Source organism: Erithacus rubecula (genome assembly GCF_903797595.1).
Source record: "Erithacus rubecula genome assembly, chromosome: 5".
Taxonomy (NCBI): domain Eukaryota; kingdom Metazoa; phylum Chordata; class Aves; order Passeriformes; family Muscicapidae; genus Erithacus; species Erithacus rubecula.
The window spans coordinates 48,519,654-48,537,272 of NC_136687.1; the positions used below are offsets into that span (position 1 = coordinate 48,519,654).

General features: G+C 40.4%; 2 protein-coding genes across 9 annotated transcripts in view; one reads left to right on the forward strand and one right to left on the reverse strand.

The window, feature by feature from the left end:
* TSPAN5 (tetraspanin 5) overlaps positions 1 to 10,330 on the forward strand; it is an 86,248-nt gene extending 75,918 nt beyond the window's left edge. For both annotated transcript variants that reach the window (XM_079307104.1, XM_079307103.1), the window contains exons 5-8: positions 1,099 to 1,224; positions 4,234 to 4,281; positions 4,431 to 4,547; positions 5,098 to 10,330. In XM_079307104.1, coding sequence (XP_079163230.1) covers positions 1,099 to 1,224; positions 4,234 to 4,281; positions 4,431 to 4,547; positions 5,098 to 5,163 — 357 coding nt within the window. In that variant the 3' untranslated portion in view covers positions 5,164 to 10,330. The remainder of the gene's footprint in view (positions 1 to 1,098; positions 1,225 to 4,233; positions 4,282 to 4,430; positions 4,548 to 5,097) is intronic.
* Positions 10,331 to 13,471: 3,141 nt separating this feature from the next.
* RAP1GDS1 (Rap1 GTPase-GDP dissociation stimulator 1) overlaps positions 13,472 to 17,619 on the reverse strand; it is an 89,311-nt gene continuing 85,163 nt past the window's right edge. For all 7 annotated transcript variants that reach the window (XM_079307083.1, XM_079307081.1, XM_079307082.1 and 4 more), the window contains one exon: positions 13,472 to 14,137. In XM_079307083.1, coding sequence (XP_079163209.1) covers positions 14,010 to 14,137 — 128 coding nt within the window. In that variant the 3' untranslated portion in view covers positions 13,472 to 14,009. The remainder of the gene's footprint in view (positions 14,138 to 17,619) is intronic.

Below are 17,619 nucleotides of genomic sequence, written 5' to 3' on the forward strand. Positions count from 1 at the left end.
GTGTTGGTTGAACTAATGTTTACTGGTTTTCTTACATTCTTGAGTTAAAATAGTTTGAAGGCTTCTTTGTGCCTGGGGGAAAAATGGTAAGTAACAGGATGTGGATCCTTGCACTGTTTTGAATCTTTTGCAAGGTCAGAGGTCGCTGTAAACTGAAAGTAGGGTCCATTGTATGCAGCCAAAGGCTATGGTCCAATTTTGCAGTGACTTCCTAGAGCTTTCTCTCCTAATGGGATTAACACTCAGCAGATAAGCCAGGGGCAGCATGAGTTGAGAGTGAGTTGGTTTTTCATCCAGTAGAGATAGTGCATGAAGACAACACGTCATATATTCCAAAGAGAACTGCTACATCTAGAAAGAGAGAATGACTATTCAAATGCTTGTAAGAACGTGGTTGGTTTGGTTTTTTGGATTTTTTTTTTTTTAATTGACATAGATGGGTTCATTGGTCTATATCCTTAAATGCTGTAAACCATCAGTGCTTAACTGTTCTCCAGTCTGTTCTTTGTATGTTCAGCAAAAGGCATCAATTCCTCCTGTGTTCAACCTGCTTTGCCAGAGACTAAGCCTGTCTTTGGCAGATTTACTCTTTGAAGGATTCAGTAAACGTGTGATGCTTGGGAAAAAATGTGTTTGCACTGTCCCATGTACAGCCGGGCAAAGTTCCCCCAGACTGGCAAAAGGAGTTGCTATACCAGTGTAGCCCTTGGACGTTGTTTTATTGAAAATTCAGGCTCTTTAGACTGGACTTTTGGCCCTCAGGCCTGAGCAACTCTGTGTTATTGTATAGGCTTATCAGCTCACCCACAGGTTTCTCTCCAAAGAGCAGCATAGTAGGGTGTGAACCTAACTTTAATCATATCATAACTTTGGAACAACTTACAGATTTGGAATAGTATTTTTAAAAACAAATGATAAAAATCCCCAACCAAAAAAAAAAAAAAAAAAGCCAGTTTCAATGAAAGCAGTGGGAGTCTTGGGTTTTGTTTTGAAAGCTAGAGGGAAACTGGCAGCAGTGATGCATGTTACTAATGCTGAGATTTTCATTCTTAAGTTTAAGAAGCTCTTCTTTTTTTTTTTTTTTTTTTTTTGTTCTAGTGGCAGTGCTGCGGGGCTTTTGGAGCTGATGACTGGAACCTTAATATTTACTTCAATTGTACAGATTCCAATGCAAGTCGAGAGCGCTGTGGTGTGCCGTTCTCTTGCTGTACTAAAGACCCTGCTGTAAGTGACAGTCTAGAGGGTAGGATGGATCTGCTGTTCCAATCATAAATAGCTCTTCAACATTTTCCTTTTTTATTTCTGGAAATGTACCCTAATTATTAACTTCTCACCAACCTGTATTTTTTTTTTTGTTCTTTCAGCTCAGCTTTATCACTAGCTTTTCTGCAGTTATCATAAGATAACTTAAGTCTTCATTGTTTGTGGCTTTTGTGAGAGAGCCATGGGCTTGGCTGAACATACATATTAATTTTAGCATGTATTAAAAGGAGAAGCACTTAATGAGTTGAAGCATATGAACTTTCAGTTGAAATTCATCAGAACAGGAACCCTTAAGAACAGACACTTTAAAAAAGGTATTATTCATTATTTAATGCAGTGTCCTGAGGCTGCAGCCAGCTTGACCCAGTTTGTGCCAGGTATGGTAAGGAATGACAGTCTATGCCCTGAGGAACTGACATGTTTGCATTAGAATCCTGAATTGCATTTACCTATGCTTTTTTTACCTTTAAAATTACTGTGTGTCCTACAGTCACCAGAAATCAGACTTGAAAGGTCAGAAGCCATTTGTGGAAGCAGCTTTTTGGCAAATTTTCATGTCTTTTAAAATATTTATAGTTCTGGATCATCAAGTGGAAAATGTTGGAGCTATGCATTGCTAATGGATATGATAAAGAAGGGTAAAGCATAAAGTGAAAAGTGAAGTGTAGAGAATCAGTTCACTAATAGTGAAAGGCTTGGAACAGGGATGGATATGTGCATGGAAGCTGTTATGTGCCTAGCAGTGTATACAATTGACTTTATATAGCTTGAAAGAAGCTGGCTTTGAGTGCTTGTATTATCTAGCAATTCAGCTGTGGCTTTGTCTCCACCTGGAATGATTTAGAGTTCCTTTAATGTATTAGTCTAGCACGGACTGAAGTTAGGCAGGTTGCCAAAAGGCACCTCAGGTGCTTCCTGCCTTGCTAATAATGTAATGCAGTCACTGCTCTGGCATCCAGTTGCTGCTCTCCCCCTCTTCTGATAAGGCACTGCCTCTTGGCACAGGCTGGTTCTGGTTCCTTTGCAGTGAATGCGTCTTTGCAGTAGTTTGAATTTTTCTCACAAATATAGCTGAAAATGTTTTAACATCCCATTAAAACAAAATATGGGTTAGGTTCAGACATTATCTTATGCTTAGGATTCCCTCTGCTGTTTGCCTGTGTGCCCACCTAGCCACACAGAGGTCATCACAACCCAGTTTTAAAAATACAGTTGTTATAAAACCTAGCCAGTGACAGCAGTACAAGGTAATCCTATAAATACATAATCCATCCTAATGTTCTCTCTCTGTTGTGTAAATGGATATGTACTTTGGTAGGGTATGATGCAGCAACCAGAAATTTAAAGATAAATCTTGTTCATGGTAAGGAAGCAACAACCTTAATGTCTTTTAAAAACTGAAAACATTAGAAGTCATGCATACAAGTAAAATAATTGTAACCAAGCTGTGATTGGTTCAATTGCAGTGATAAACATAGATTTATTCTGTGGGAAGCAAATTTGTCTCTCTTAGAATTAGGTTTCAGTGTTGGACTGAAACAGTTACGAATGCCTTATTGTTTTTAGTTTCACTGGAATCAGATAGTGCTTAGTTTAAGGCAGGCTAAAATAAGTTTCTTGAAACAAATTTTGACTGCTGTAGTTCATTTTGATGTAGTTATGGAGGTTGAAGTGTTCCAAATTCATGTACAGGTAAGTCTAGAAAACTTTTTTATTTCCATTGCATTTTTCATGCCTTCTTTTTCGTTAACAAATTCTAAGGCTAAAGGCAGAAGACATTAAAGATGAAGCAAGTAGGCATTTAGTACAAGGAAGAGAACTTAAAATCTCTCTATCAGAATCTGAGTGCTTTTATATTCTTGTTGTCTGTGGCACTTTGATTTTGGAACAGAAACATTTATCTCGTTAGGAGTTACAAGTTACTAGAATATTGAAGGTCCATTAAGGAAATCCAGTTTGGGCAGCTGACAGAATGCAACCTGTTGGACTTCCTGCAAAGTGAGGCAACAGAGAAGCTTTCCTTGCTGACAGGAGATCCTTTTTTCCATATGGCTGCTTTATAGAATGCATTTCTTCACTGCTTGCCTTTTTCCCCACAATTTGATTAAATTGTGGTATTTGGTTACACCTGGCTAAGATTGGCTGATTTTATCACTTTCTTAAGTAGTCTTTCTTCTGCTCACTGTCATTATCTGAATAAGCCAATAACTTAATATTTTGAAGCCATGGTGGCTGATGCTAAAAGTTTCATGCTTCATTTTATTACCATGAAGTAATTGTATACAAAGTAAAACTACAGCTGCCAGTGGGAAGTACATGTTCACTAGGGAAAGTTTGCCAGAGCCCATTTTATTACCTGTGCTTTGGAAGTACTAAAGGAAAAGGAGTAGGAAAAAAATTCCTCCTTTCCCATTGATATCAAGCTCCTATAAGAAAGAACAGGCAGTAAGAACACATTACCTCATCTGTTCTTTTTTCTTTCAGATTTTTGGAAAGGAACGGTACAAATTTCTAGATACAGTCTCAGAACTGGCAGCTTCTGCAACAGACCTAACTGCCCCTTGTCACCTCTGCATTCTGCACAGACTGAACCCTGAAAATGACTACAGTACTTCTGGCATATTTTTTAGTGTAGACAAAATCTCAGAAAAAGGTTCTTTCACTTACCATAGATGTTCCCCAGTCCTTTTACTTTGCTAAATGTTTGTATGTGGAGCATGGAGTTCACCCAGGTAGAGGGCTGGTTTTCCCAGCTTGCTGACTTAAGAGATAAAATTTTTTTGACTGTGTGCTCTTGTTTGCTGCAAATAAATAAAAGTGCAGAGTGGAGGAGGAAGGTGTTTTTATTAAAGCAACATGCTAACCAACGTTTAGGTGATTGTCTTATTATGTACAGGACCAGCTCCAGGGATTTGGGAGAAGAAGGTGTTTGGGAGACATTTTACTGATTTTTCTCTCTCTTTTCTCTAGGAAGATGTTATTAATACTCAGTGTGGCTACGATGCAAGGCAAAAACCAGTAAGCTTTTGTTTTTATTTTTCTTTTAAATTCCCCCTTCATAATATGGTATGTTAAGGATCTGAATCCCTATTGCAAGAGGAGATTATTCTACTGATGGTGTAGTTGAATGTAATTATCTCTGTTTTCTTCTGTCTTCTCCTTGGCAGGAAGTTGATCAGCAGATTGTTATCTACACTAAAGGCTGTGTCCCTCAGTTTGAGAAATGGTTGCAGGACAACCTTACCATAGTTGCTGGTATATTCATTGGGATAGCATTATTGCAGGTAAACATCATGTTCCCTGGAATGAGTTGCACAGAGGAATAATAGATAATGTGAACTTATGAGTGGGGAGACTGTATATGAGAATGGGAAATGAAGAGCCAGTTGCCTGTTTGTGGGTTTTAGCAGTGGGAACTGAATGTATGAGCCTTTCTTTGTGTTAAGGAATATTTAATTTGTATCTATAGGGATGCATTTTTTTCTTTTCAACTCTCAGCAGGTTGAAACTAACACTGTTAGATAAAGCTTATGTAGAGACTTTCAAGCCTGTACAGACCTACTGTTTCCAGTGGTGCTTAAATGAGCAGCAGAGAGCCTTCAGGATTGTTTTGAAACAAGACTAGAACTGTAAATTAAGTGGAACCTGGTGCCACCATAAAAATACAGGGTTACAGGTGTTCTGCAATATTCTTGCTTTTTCTAACACTTACTGTTAATTTAATTTCTACCTCTATTGTTTCTTTCATATCTGAGTTCTGTATAAACTAATGAGTCTGCCTGTGTGAAAAGAATTGTCCAATGCTTCAAATGAATAAACTGTTGTCTCTTCCAGATATTTGGGATATGCTTAGCCCAGAATTTGGTTAGTGACATTGAGGCTGTCAGAGCCAGCTGGTAAAACTGCTGAAGTAACCACAACAAGACACTGGACAACCGAAACCCTCTGAAACCTCCAGTGTGTCACTCCGACACCAAGCTGTATGGACATGGGTGACAGGGAAGCCTTCTCTCCCAAGTAGTCTCAAGTCTAAGTTCCTGATATTGCAGTGAACTTGTGTTTTTTTGGGGTGGGGGAGAGAAGAGTGGGCTATTGAAAATCTGCTGCTCACTGACTTTTTTTTTTTCTTCTAAACCACCACTTTGAAAGCTGTTGAGCCGTGAATCTCTACTGTATTCTTGATTTTGAGTAACAAGTGGACACTTTTTTAAATTGGTGTATTCGGTGAGACAGAGGTGCATTGTTGTAGTCTGTGGATATGCTGTTTATTCTTCATGTCATGAGCTCTTTGATAGCTGCCAAATATTCCTGAGATGGTCTATCTCCTCACCACTCTGTAAAGGAACAATCTTCTTGTTTTCACAGCTAAACATAGCCACATGCCTAAACCCATGAAGCAGGAAGCAACTTTCTATGCATCTATTGTACAGTAAAATAAATTGTTTTTAAAACAAGGGAAATTTTTTTTAATGCAGACTTCCAACTATCTCCCTGTAGTACTTTGAGGTTGAAATCAACAGAAGGGAGAATTGCTTAATTTTGTCAAGATATTTCTTCCTTCTTCACCCTTGTATGAAGGGAAAGGAGTTTTATATTTGACAAACAAGGGTTGCTGCCATACCTTTGGATATCAGTCTCTTAAGGCGAGGATGGGATATAACTGTATAAATGTATGAAAGCAGTGTGGATGTTGGGTCCAAGTGAAGAATAATATTCAAAGAATGAATTATATATTAACTTAAAAAAATCAAAACTTACGTATCTGATATGGCAAAATCTTTTGTTTCTCTGAAATTTAGTGTAACCTAATGTATTTAGGGATCTCACTAATATTAATGCTTTGACATACTCATGTGAAGCTGTTTCTTTGGTCTGTTCCTGGTTGGGACCTTGGTCTTTATTTCTTTTTCTTTTCTTTAATTCATTTTACTTGCATGAGCTGTGGAATAAGAGTCTGTGACACTCCAGTGCTTTAAATATGTGCATATATTTTAATACAGTCTAATCCAAACTTATTTATTGATAAATGCATGTGATTATGGAAAGATCATATCCCATTCTCTTGGAAGTTGGAGAGAACAGTTTTTGCCGGAGTAAATACTTATCTCCTGTGAACAAATCCATGCTATGGAGAGGTGTCTCCCTTTCCTGCTCTAAAGCAACAAAGAGCCTTCTTGAAGCAACAGAATAAAAGTGTTTAGATAGAAGCATTTCTTAGGATCAGCTAAGATAGACTCTTCTGAATTGGACACAAGAGAGCAGAATGTGGAAAAAAGCACAAATAGTGGAGGAGGACTTAGATCAGGCTCCATCCAGCTTAGTGCTTTTGATTTGTTCTTCTTCCCTAATAACAGTGAACTTAAAAGACCTGACCATGGCTTGGGTAGTTTATTGCACTTTGTATAAATTTAGTGTGTTTTATGACCCTTCTCAGTATCTCCATACCAGTCCTGAAAGCTGCTTTGGTCAGACAGTGGCAAAGGGTGTGTAGCACTTCTTTCTAAGAAGATAACATCTTTCTGAGTTGAGTTTCCTAAAACAGGATCTATATGGAGTAGAAGAGACGAACACATTGTTTTCAAAGCTTCCCTGTTCTGGGGGGTAGATAGAAGGCTGATCTGATCACTTGTTCAGGCTCTTTCTGGTCCTGTGACTTAAACAAATGAGTATATGTATCCTTGCACATTTTGCCTTTTTGTGCTTTAGTTGGCTGTGGTTTTTCTCCCCTCTGAAGGCTGGTGATGGGCATGCAGGTGCTTCACAAATGCCTCAGACAGACCCATTGTCCTCCCATCTTTGAGCATTACCTTATCCTCTTCTGGTTAAGTCCCACTGACTGGATCTGAATCAGGCAGCCTCCATATCCCTTGGTATCTGCCGTTAAAGGCCAGCCATGACTCAAGAGTAGTTTTTAAAGCCTTGCAAAACAATTATAATTCATTGTTCTTAATAAAGTTGGTTCCACCTCAGCACAGTGTTATGTTTTTCTTAGCCACTCCTCGACCTGAGGAGTTACTAGTCGTTTTCCCCCAGAAGGACATACCATTTTGCCTGATAGTGGCAGGACAGAAAGATCATCAGCACCAGTGCTGCTGCACTGTGACAAACTGGTGCAGGGAGGGATCAGGGAAGCGGGGTTGAGGAAATAACCCCTCCAACAAAGAGCCTTGATTGTGATTCTGGGCTTTGGTTTGGAGGGAAAACAAAAAGCCTAATTACAGAAACACTCCTTGTTGCCACTGATCTTGAATGCTGCTGTTGCTGCTCTGAGTTTCTGAAGATAGCTTCATTCTTCTACTTGAATCTCTGCAGTTGTACTGTATTGGCCTTCTGTCTTGTCACGCTGTTCTCTGAGTTCCAGTGTGCTGGCTCTGCTGTTGGCAGTGTCAGACTGATAGGAAGGTAAATGCTCCAAGCTGAGCAATTCTTGTTCTCACAACTTGCACGGCTACACACAAATGTGCAACACTTCTGCTGATCATCCCAGAATGACTGACTGTTCTTACAAAAACCACTAAACTTACTTTTCTAGAGCTTGTCTTTATTGCTGCAGATGTTGATCCTTCCCCATCCCTCATTCCCAAGAGATACTTATTTACTAATTTTTGCATTGTTTGATGGATATGCACTGAATGTTTAGGATTAGCTGTCTATGTTACACATTTAAATCCCCATTTTTTTTGTCTACAGATCAGGTAAGATGTCCTAGAAGTGTCCCATCAACAACTACTCAGCAGCTTAGGTGTCCAGTTTGGAAAGCTTGTGGGAGGCCTTGGAAGTTAATGTATTATTGTCAGAGCCTGCCAAATACAAACTTTCTTCCAGGAAACTTTGAAAAGTTCATGTGAGCTGCAACTAAAGCACAACTGCTGGCTACGTAGGCTCAGTGTCTAAAGCAATAAGATGTGATAGGCACTAGGACTCCATAGCAATTTCTAGCCTGCCTGGTGTGGTGGTGAGGTAGATGTGAGTTCAGAGATCAGTATAGTTATCTTTAATGTGCAGTAGTTGTTCAGAAATGTGTTGTCAGGCTTACAGAGTGGGAAACAGCTCTGTTTGTTGGGTGATTCCTGTGGAGCAGTGGCATTGCTAACGAGGACTCTGGTAGCTCAGCAGCAGCACTGGCTTTAAAGCTATTTCCATATATCCCATTGAGCCCTGCCAGAGGGCATCACAGTCCTTGTTCCTCTGCTTTCTAAATACCCTCTGTATTCACAGGCCTTTCTGTTGTTTGGATTTGAGTTTTTTGATTAATAGCCTAATGGACAAATGTTTGATTCATCTATTTGTGTTTGTTTTGGTAGCAGTAGGATCTCTTTGCTTAAAATCTATAATTTTGTTTGTGCCCCTTAGAGTTTGAAGCTGTGGGGGTGCTTGCTTAAGTGTACTCTGTCCTGAAAGCCTTCTTCTCTCCCCTTTGAGAGAGATGCCCATTGTAGTTCTGGTGTGTAAATAGTGTTTGAAATGTAAATAGTAGCATGCAGATTAAATGATTCTTGCACATGACTGCTTTTCACCCTGAAAGCATTTATTATGGAGAGGAAAGGGGACCACCAGCAGAGTTTGCTGGTGAGTCCCAAGTGGTTGTCTGGGTTGTCCTTGCCCCAGTGGAGCAGCACGAGCGCCTTGGCTGCCCACACTTGTGTGTCTGCCCAGTGGGTGGGTGGCTGCACCTGAGGAAAGTGGAGCCCTTGCCATCCCTTTGTGCCCTGGTTAGTGGCAGGGCATCCCTTGCCTTTTCCCTTTGCTGCTTGGCGTTAGAACAGCATTAGACTGTCAAGTGGAGAGTCAGTGGCAGCACCTCCTACCAGTTATGGGAGGTTGCCATCACTTGTGGCAGGACTAAACATGGTGCTATAAGAACTGTCCTGGATGTCAATATGTGTTTTTACTACTTTAGAGATGCCCTTGTTAAAATTGGTCTTGGTTAATATGGTTGGTTACGAGAGAAACTATTGTCTGAGTTTTTGATTCTGTTTCCCTTCTTGCTATGTATGTCTTTTGGGTGCATTGAAATAGCAGTTCTGCAAATACCTAGGAAGGAGATAAGACCTCAAAAGGCATCAAGCACTGCTGAATGTTCCAGTTCCTCCCATTTTTGTTTTTTCTCTGAATATTTTTCAGATATGTGTAAGAGGTAATGAAACTGTCTAAAACAAATGAAATAATACTACCCTGATGCTTTAGCTACCAAATTTTGCCCCTTGGAAAAAAAAAAGTAAAAAAAAACCTGTCTCCCTTAACAGGCAGTGTATGAAGAAGTGTTGTACTACTAGTGTGCACGAGGCAGCACTACTGGCTGTCTTTTGTGTTTTGGCAATATAAGTGTATTAATAAAAAATCTCCACCTGTATGTGTGTTCATGTTCACGCTGTGTACATAGTAGAGCTGGATCTAGAGCTCTGGGGAGATTGGGATGTGGGTTTGTGACTCAGAGCTGTTCCTCATACATATATTCCAGGTTAGTTCCAGCTGAATCTTTCTTCCTGGTTCATCTGAAAGTGTACAGCAAGGTGTCAATATTTACCCTTTGTGTATCATTCCTTTTTATACGAATGTATTCTCTTGTGTTCCTTTTTTTATCAGTTGTAAAATTGATTGTAAAAGCCAACTACACTTACCAATTGAAAGTATTGCTATAACAGAACTGCATGCCCAGTAGAGTTTGACTTGAGCTTTAGTTTTCTGATTTCAGACTGGTTCCCTTCAATTTAGGAGAAAAGCATAGATCAGGTGCATAATGTATTACTTGTCATCTTTAGCGTTAGACTGTGGTATTGTATCACATGCTGATCTCAATGGATGTAACTGGAGTCTACTTAGGAAGTTAATGCAACTTCCTGGTAATTCATTTTAAGCTATTGAAAATGGTCTTGGTCATGCTACTTGTGTTCTTGGGTTTTTGTTTTTTAATAGAGGCATTTTTTAGGAATGTTTTAATACACTTATGATGGACAATACAATAGTTTTAATAGTCGTGCAGTATTCTGTATTTACTTGAAGTAAATCATTTTATATGCAATTTGTTAGATAATTACAATTTTATAAATAAAATTGTGTGAAATATGATGTTGTGAATGTGTATGTACTCTTGATTTAGTGCTTAATATTGACAATAGAAAGATACATTCATTTAAAGTTCCTCCTGGAAAAGATCCCTATGTCCTTTCCTCCAAACTAACAGGGGAAATAAATCCCCATCTCTCATATGTATTGTAGAATACTGTGTTCTGATTAAATCACAAAACAGGCTCATGCCACCAATGGCTGCCCTTAGGTGAATAATAAGCTAAGACATGAAAAACATGTCCCCATATGAAGAGATCCCTTATTTGCTGTCATCTGTTGTTGAAGTCTCTGCCTAATGAACATGCTCTGCTTCTTTTCAACAGGTTGCTGATGTTCCTCAGGCTGCAGTGGCTGTGCTCTCCCCAGAATTATTCTGGTGACTCTGGTGTGTTCAGAAGTTGCTGTTTTCCAAGACTTAGACAAATTACCACCTCCCTTTTCTAAAGTTTAAATAAGTGCAACATGTCCTTAAACTAGTAGTGAGAACTGGCTTACATTATTGTGCAGGTAAAAATGGGTAATGATGTCTTGAGCTACTTTGGATAAGAGGAGGAAGCAGACTTTTTAAAAAAAGTCTTTAAGTTTTTTTAAAACCTCTAGGTTTTGTACACAAGATGGCACTGTGAATTTAAAAGCATGTCTATATCCAGATTGCAATCTAATGCCTTTTGCATATTTCAGGCATATGACATTTATCTGTATGTATGGAAATGATTTGGCAAAATAAGCATCTAAACTGGGGACAGATCGACACACAAACACAGGAATGACCAAAAGTTAACAAAAAAGAAAAGCCAAGGGCATTGTCTAATAGATGTGGCAGCTTTGGATAAGTGTTTTCATGATTGAGGGGGAGACTAGGAGTGGCTACCTGCCATCTGTCAAACTCTTAACAGACTTGTACACTGATTCTTGAAGTTGAGGCTAGTTACCATTTTGAAACCAATGACCTTTTCCAATGGGTGCTGTGGATGCAAGGCCAGTATTGTTGGGGTTTGTGCCTTGCCCAGAGTGAAGCTTCTTGTAAAAAGGACACTGAAGTGTAAAAACACATGTGGATGTGTTCACCTTCCTGACAGTGAGAGCTGGGCCTTGCAAAGTTTGTAGAGTTGCTAACGAGCATGACAGTCAAGGGAGATGCTGTCTGCCCTGGGGTGCAGCCATAGGGATTGTTCTGGCTTGGCTGTGGTGGCCTTAAGACAAAGAGAAGGCCCCATGTCTGGCATTGCTGTCATAGAAACAGTCTGAGCAGCAGATGTCAAGCTTTGCCTAGATGTAATCTAGCTAGTAAACATCTAATTGAAATTACTGTCAATGGTTTCACTTCACTTGACTTCTGTCCAGTGAGTAGTGAAATGCACATGATAGTAATGTCCTTAGATCCCATTTGTTTTTAAAGATATTCAGAGGATAAATTAATTGCCAGCTACATAGAAGTAACCTGCAGGCTGCAGCCCACCTTGGGACAAAACAGCATTTGTGTGGCTACATAGTCTCTTCAACTACCTCCTTCTTCTGTAACATACACCCTTCTTTGCCCTTTCTGGGCTTTCCTTCTGAGGCTCAGCACAGATTTTATCTAGGAATATAAGTCATTTGGTCTTCCATTCAGGAAAACCATCTGAAAGTAGGGTGTCACCATTGGCCTGTGTTTATGCTTGCTGTGACAGTGGTATTCCTGATAAGTATGTGGTGATGAGAAAGAGTGCTTAACCACAGCTCCAGTCAGACAACCAAATAGGAATTCTGTCAACATAACAACCAGTTTGTGTGAGCACTTGCAGCTTATACCAATGTGAAAAGGAATAGTCTCTTTCTCAACCAGGCAGGTTGTTGATAACTGGCCTTTCAAATTTTATTTTGGGTTCTGTTAAAGTCAGTAGAGTTTCTGTGTGTGAGAAAACTTGGGCCTGTGAGCTGTTACTGGAAACATCCTGGTTATGTTCAGCAGCAGTGCAGAGGTTCTCTGTTATTTGGAGCCTGATGTCACGAGCTTCTGGTCTGTGTTGACAGCTCTGCAGTCTGTCAGTGGCTTTATTGCACTAGTACAAACAAATGCCTTTTTGAATGTGTGTTTTGTTGGTTTTGTTTTTTTTGCTGTTGTGCAGTGTGGTATTGGAGGTTTTTTCTGCATGTTTCTGGCACTGGATTAAATGGATGTGGAATCTCTGCAGTGTGAAAATTCCTGTAGCATCTGCTGTGTTTTGGTGCAATCTGAAAGCTTAAGCTAACTATTGAAGGCAAGTTTCTTTTTATACCCAGCTTGTGTAAACAATCCCTTTACCCTCATGACTGGCATCTTCCCATTGCAGTATCTGAGGAATAGGCAGTGGTCTCATGGAACTCAGGAATGAATTTGTGAAAGGTCAAAAGCAGTGGTTTGCTATTACCTGGCATGGAATCTCATAGGTGCTTGGACTTTGGGTTTGCTGCCTCTGCTGGTAAGAAAAGGTTGTTGAAACTTCTGAGGCTGGCACTTCAGCCCTGAGAATGCTGAATTCACTTTAAAATGTCATAGATCTTACAACCTTCATGCATGGTGGGCTTGATCAAGCTAGGCAATGCTATCACACAGTCCAAAATAACATCTGACTTGTTGGAAACTGCTATCCCAACTGGCTTCTTGTTTAGCCCAAGTGTGCTGTCTGCTGGTTTGCTCGCTGGCATGTTACTGACCTATAGAAGAGCAGCTGTGAGGTAAGATGCTCAGACTGGTAGTTTTCCATCTCCCTTACCTACAAAAGGAGAAAAAAGGAAGTCTCTTGCACTTTCCATTTCTCACTCGATGGGCTTCTGTTGAAGAGCTGCTGCAAGAAAGTCCTTTAAAAATCCATCTATAAAAACCTCCCAGTAAACAAAGAAGCAATCCCAAGCAAGCCCAGGAGCAGTCATATGCACGTGGCTTTATAGGATAATGATTATATCATGCATTACTGCTAAAATGCATGATTGTTACGCCACACAGTGCTGCTGTGTGAGCACACACAGTGAAAGTAGTTGGAATAGCTTCCTTAGTATCTGCTCAGCTGAAAGGCAGTGATTGCACTGGGCCAGAGCCAGGAACAAAAAGAACTCACCAGTGCACGGTGGTGCAGTTGCGGCTTCTGCGTGGGATTAGAAAAAAGGACAAACCACAGGGTAAAGTGAGAGCACTGAAATTTTTATTTGTTACCTCTAGGTACCACGAGTTTGACATTAATAGGCAAGACCAGTGAATGAGCAGCAGTACATTGCATTCAAACCTGAATCTCCAAAGCACCAAAAATTGAGCTAGATTTACTTCTTAATCCTATTGTCAGCACACTAGTCTGGACTTGCTGCATCTCGTATTGTCCCTAATTTAGTAGTACATTTTTATGCAGTTAGGGGGCATGAGGAAAGAGTCAATTGTGTAGTACCACTTCTACATCATCATAGGACTACAACATGCACATTCTACTATGTGGCCCAAGCAACAAGAATACAAGTAGAACAGTTATGGGTGGAGACAGGTTCATGTTAACACCACCTATGAATTTGTAGAAACCTTTTTGGACGGGTACCTACAGCAGTTCATCAATTTATGTGGGAACGTTACACGCATGCACAAGTGATACAGTGGAAAACATAGCAGGAGCAGCAGCAGGACGGAGGACAGGTGAAATCTGTGATGGGATGCACTGGAAACAAGACCTTCCTCAGCTTTCTACAGCAAGTCTCTGCTCTGTTAGCGAGGCCTGCTGGGCAACAGTTTTGTTCTCATGGCTGCGGAGTTTTGATACGACTTCTAGAAACGCCATGCTCTGCACTTCCTTTTGAAGAGGTTCTGGAAAAGGAAATATTGAAAGAAACGGTGCTTTGCATGAGACAGGCAGAAGAAAACTGTGAGAAACTTTTCTACTACACCGTGTACACACAAGCATGCAGCTGTGAGTACGCATAATCTGGCTATTGCTTATTCTTGGAATTGCTTTTGGGGGTGGAGAGACAACTTTTCAGGGCCTCCAGCACACACAGACTCCATGGATTTCAGGTAATGATGAAGCTGCTGCATAGCACTTAAGAATATCCACCTGGATAGCCTTCCGTAACAGATGCTGAGGAAGTATTTTTAATGAAAACAATTTTTTTTGTTTATTCTTTAAACTAGCCTGACCAACTGAGCTGGCCATGACAGGCTCATTGCATCATTTGTGTGTGTCAACTCTTACTGTTATGTGGGGTTGTGAGATGGGTCTTTAATGAATGTGGCACCACTTGGTCACTGTGTGCTGTCCCTTTACAGCTCAGCTCTGAAGTTAATGCAAACACAACACGCAGAGTGTTGTCCAGTGCTGTGCATATAGATGCAGTGCTTATGTGCTACTCAGAACTAGGAGACACTGTCTGATGATTTTGATCCTGGATTGCGTATTACTTTTTGTATTAATTGAGAGGTTGGGAGAACTCATAAAATTAAGCCATTTCTAAGAAATTTGATGAATTTTCTCAAAGTCCTATACTCTGAACATCTCACAGTTTTGATCTAAAATGGCTGGTTTTGTTTCATGCCTCTCTACTGAAGTCCCAGTCAGCAACAAATGCAAATAATTTTGTTTTCCACATGTTGCTGGGGGCCTAATCTCTGAATTTTCCAGGAGAATACCCAGCCACCTGTTTCAGATAGCTAAACTTTATGCTGTGCTCTTTTTTTTTTTTTTTTTTTTAAAAACCAAGCTTTGGCATTTGTTTCCATCCCTACCTACTTTCTTCACGTTTTTAGTTCTCATGCAGTTTAACCTCTGTCATGTAAGAGCTGAAACATCTCATGTTGCTGTGCACCTGGGAACATGTATGTACAGACTGATGTCAGTGAAGCTGTTAGAATGTTCAAGCTGTGTGTGCATTTCCTGCTTTCTCCTGATATCAACATGTTTAAGCAGGCATTTCACTGTGTTTTGCCATAGCTGGTAACATCCAGTTTCATGGAGACTCTTGCCTACAGAAGACTGTGCTAACTAAGAATGTTTTGCTTTGGATGATTCTTCCATTTTCCATTGTCCTCATATTTCTTTCCCTATCCATTCACTCAGTTGCAAGAAGAACTTTCAGATGGAAAGAATCACATAAAAATAGGTATCTGTTAACCACTTAACACCATCTGAAGTTCAGCAAAGGCAAATGCAGAGTTCTTCACCTGGGGAAGAGTAATAACTCCAGGCACCAACACAGGATAGGGCCTGACCTGCTGGAAGCAGCTCTGTGGAGAAGGACCTGGGTGTTCTGGTAGATGAAAAGCTGTCCATGAGCCAGCAGTGTCTGTGTGGCCAAGAAGGCCATTGGTATCCTGGAGTGCATTAGGAAGAACATGGACAGCAGGTCAAGAGACTCTCTGCTCAGTCCTGATAAAGCAACATCTGGAGTGCTTTTGTCCAGTCCTGGGCTCCTCAGGCCAAAAAAGACATGGAGTTCCTGGAGTGCATCCAGTGGAGGGCAGCAAAGGCACTGGAGAATCTCTCAGAAAGGCTGAGGAAACTGAGTCTATTCAGCCTTGAGAAGAGATGACAGAGAAGCAAACTCAGTGTCTGTGAGTATCTGAAGGGAAGGTGTGAAGAGGACAGAAACCAGGCTCTGCTCTGTGATGGTAAGCAACAGGACAAGAGGCAACAGGCAGAAGCTGATGCACAGTTCCACCTGAACATGAGGAAGAACTTTACTGTGCAGGTGACTGAGCACTGCAACAGATTGCCCAGAGAGGTTCTGGAGCCTCCCTCACTGGAACTTTCTGGATAAAATCCAGAAAGTGTGCTCTGGGATGGCTGTGCTTGAGCAGGTAGGTTTGACCACTATGGTCCCTTCCAACTTGACCTGTTCTGTGATTCTGTGAACATAGAGATGTTGGCAACATCAAGTTAAATGTGATGTCACATACCCCATAACAAAGTATAGTAACAACAGCAGTCACTGGAGAATGAAAGTAAACCAATAATTAAACCAGTGGAACTGTTTCTAATCTTTATTTAACTATAGTGGGGTCAATTACTTAAAAAATAACTACACAGGTCTGTTCACAGTAGAATACGAAAATGTGGCTCACTATGTGGATATGGTAATGAAAACAGCTTAGATGTAACAGAACTGTAAGAGGTGTACTTCAGTATTTTCCCATGTAAAGAGCAATCAGCTTCTTGATCCTCCTCTCCTTGGGTCAAATAGTTACCCCCACCTCCCCCAACTTGGAAATTAATACCAGGGTTGCTCCATTTTTATTCTTGTGTCCTGTCTGATTTTACACAGGTCTGTTCATCAGGAAGCAGGGCAGAACACGGGGTCAGTCAAATGCTGGGCCTTAACTTCACAGCTGCATAATGCAGTGACGTGCTGCCATCTGTTCTCTGGGAACAGGGTAAGGAGCCTTATGCTTTAGGGAAAGCTCAGAGTGTGGTGGCAGACTGAACTCTGGCACTCAGATAACCCTAAAATACCCCCCTAAGATAAGACTGGTCTGTACTTTGGTGGACAAGAGAGACAGGTGTTTGATTTTAAATAACTCTGTCAGTCTTGCAGGTGACAAGATTCAGGAAGGGAAAATGCAATTGTCAAGCAGATTTTCTGAAGATTATTTTAGTTGGAAGCAGTGGAAATAAAGATCAAGACAGTGAGGCACTGTGAACCTCTGGCAGAAAGCTTCTGCTCTAAAATGCATGGATAGTCCCAAGCATGACATGGCTCAAGAAGGCTGTGAGTAACAACTAAACTTATATTTCATAACATTAAAGTGAGTGCTTACTGAGAGGTGAGGTTGGTTAGCAAATTTTGAGCACAGTCTTTGCACACAGAGATGTGTATACTCTTCAAAACAAAGTATTTGTTCCTGTAAGATGGCAGGAATACAACATTCACTTGCATGGATGTACAGGTCTCCAAAACTGCACTTGCAGTAGGCATGGTGAACTCTTTTTAAATAAAAAAGCATCTTTGTTTACAGAGACAGCACATGTTTAACTGTGGTAACTTTTAATCTATTAATTGAATTGCCATATATTAATCTCTAGAGAACCTTCATATGTTTCACACTTGGCAAGCTGTGCAGACAGGCTCTGACTTTCCACCTTTCTGTAATTATTCCAGTTCCAAATTTGTCATCTTAGTTGTCTGTAAATGCCTAAACCCTTATGGAATGAAATTTGTTCTCCCTCCACAGATTCAATATTTCTTAAAGAACTGAATGAAAGAAATGTAGCAACTTTTTGAGACCTTAAATGAAATTTCCCTATGACACCTCTCTCTTTTTTGTTTTGTGGTTTGTTTTGTTTGCCCACACACAGG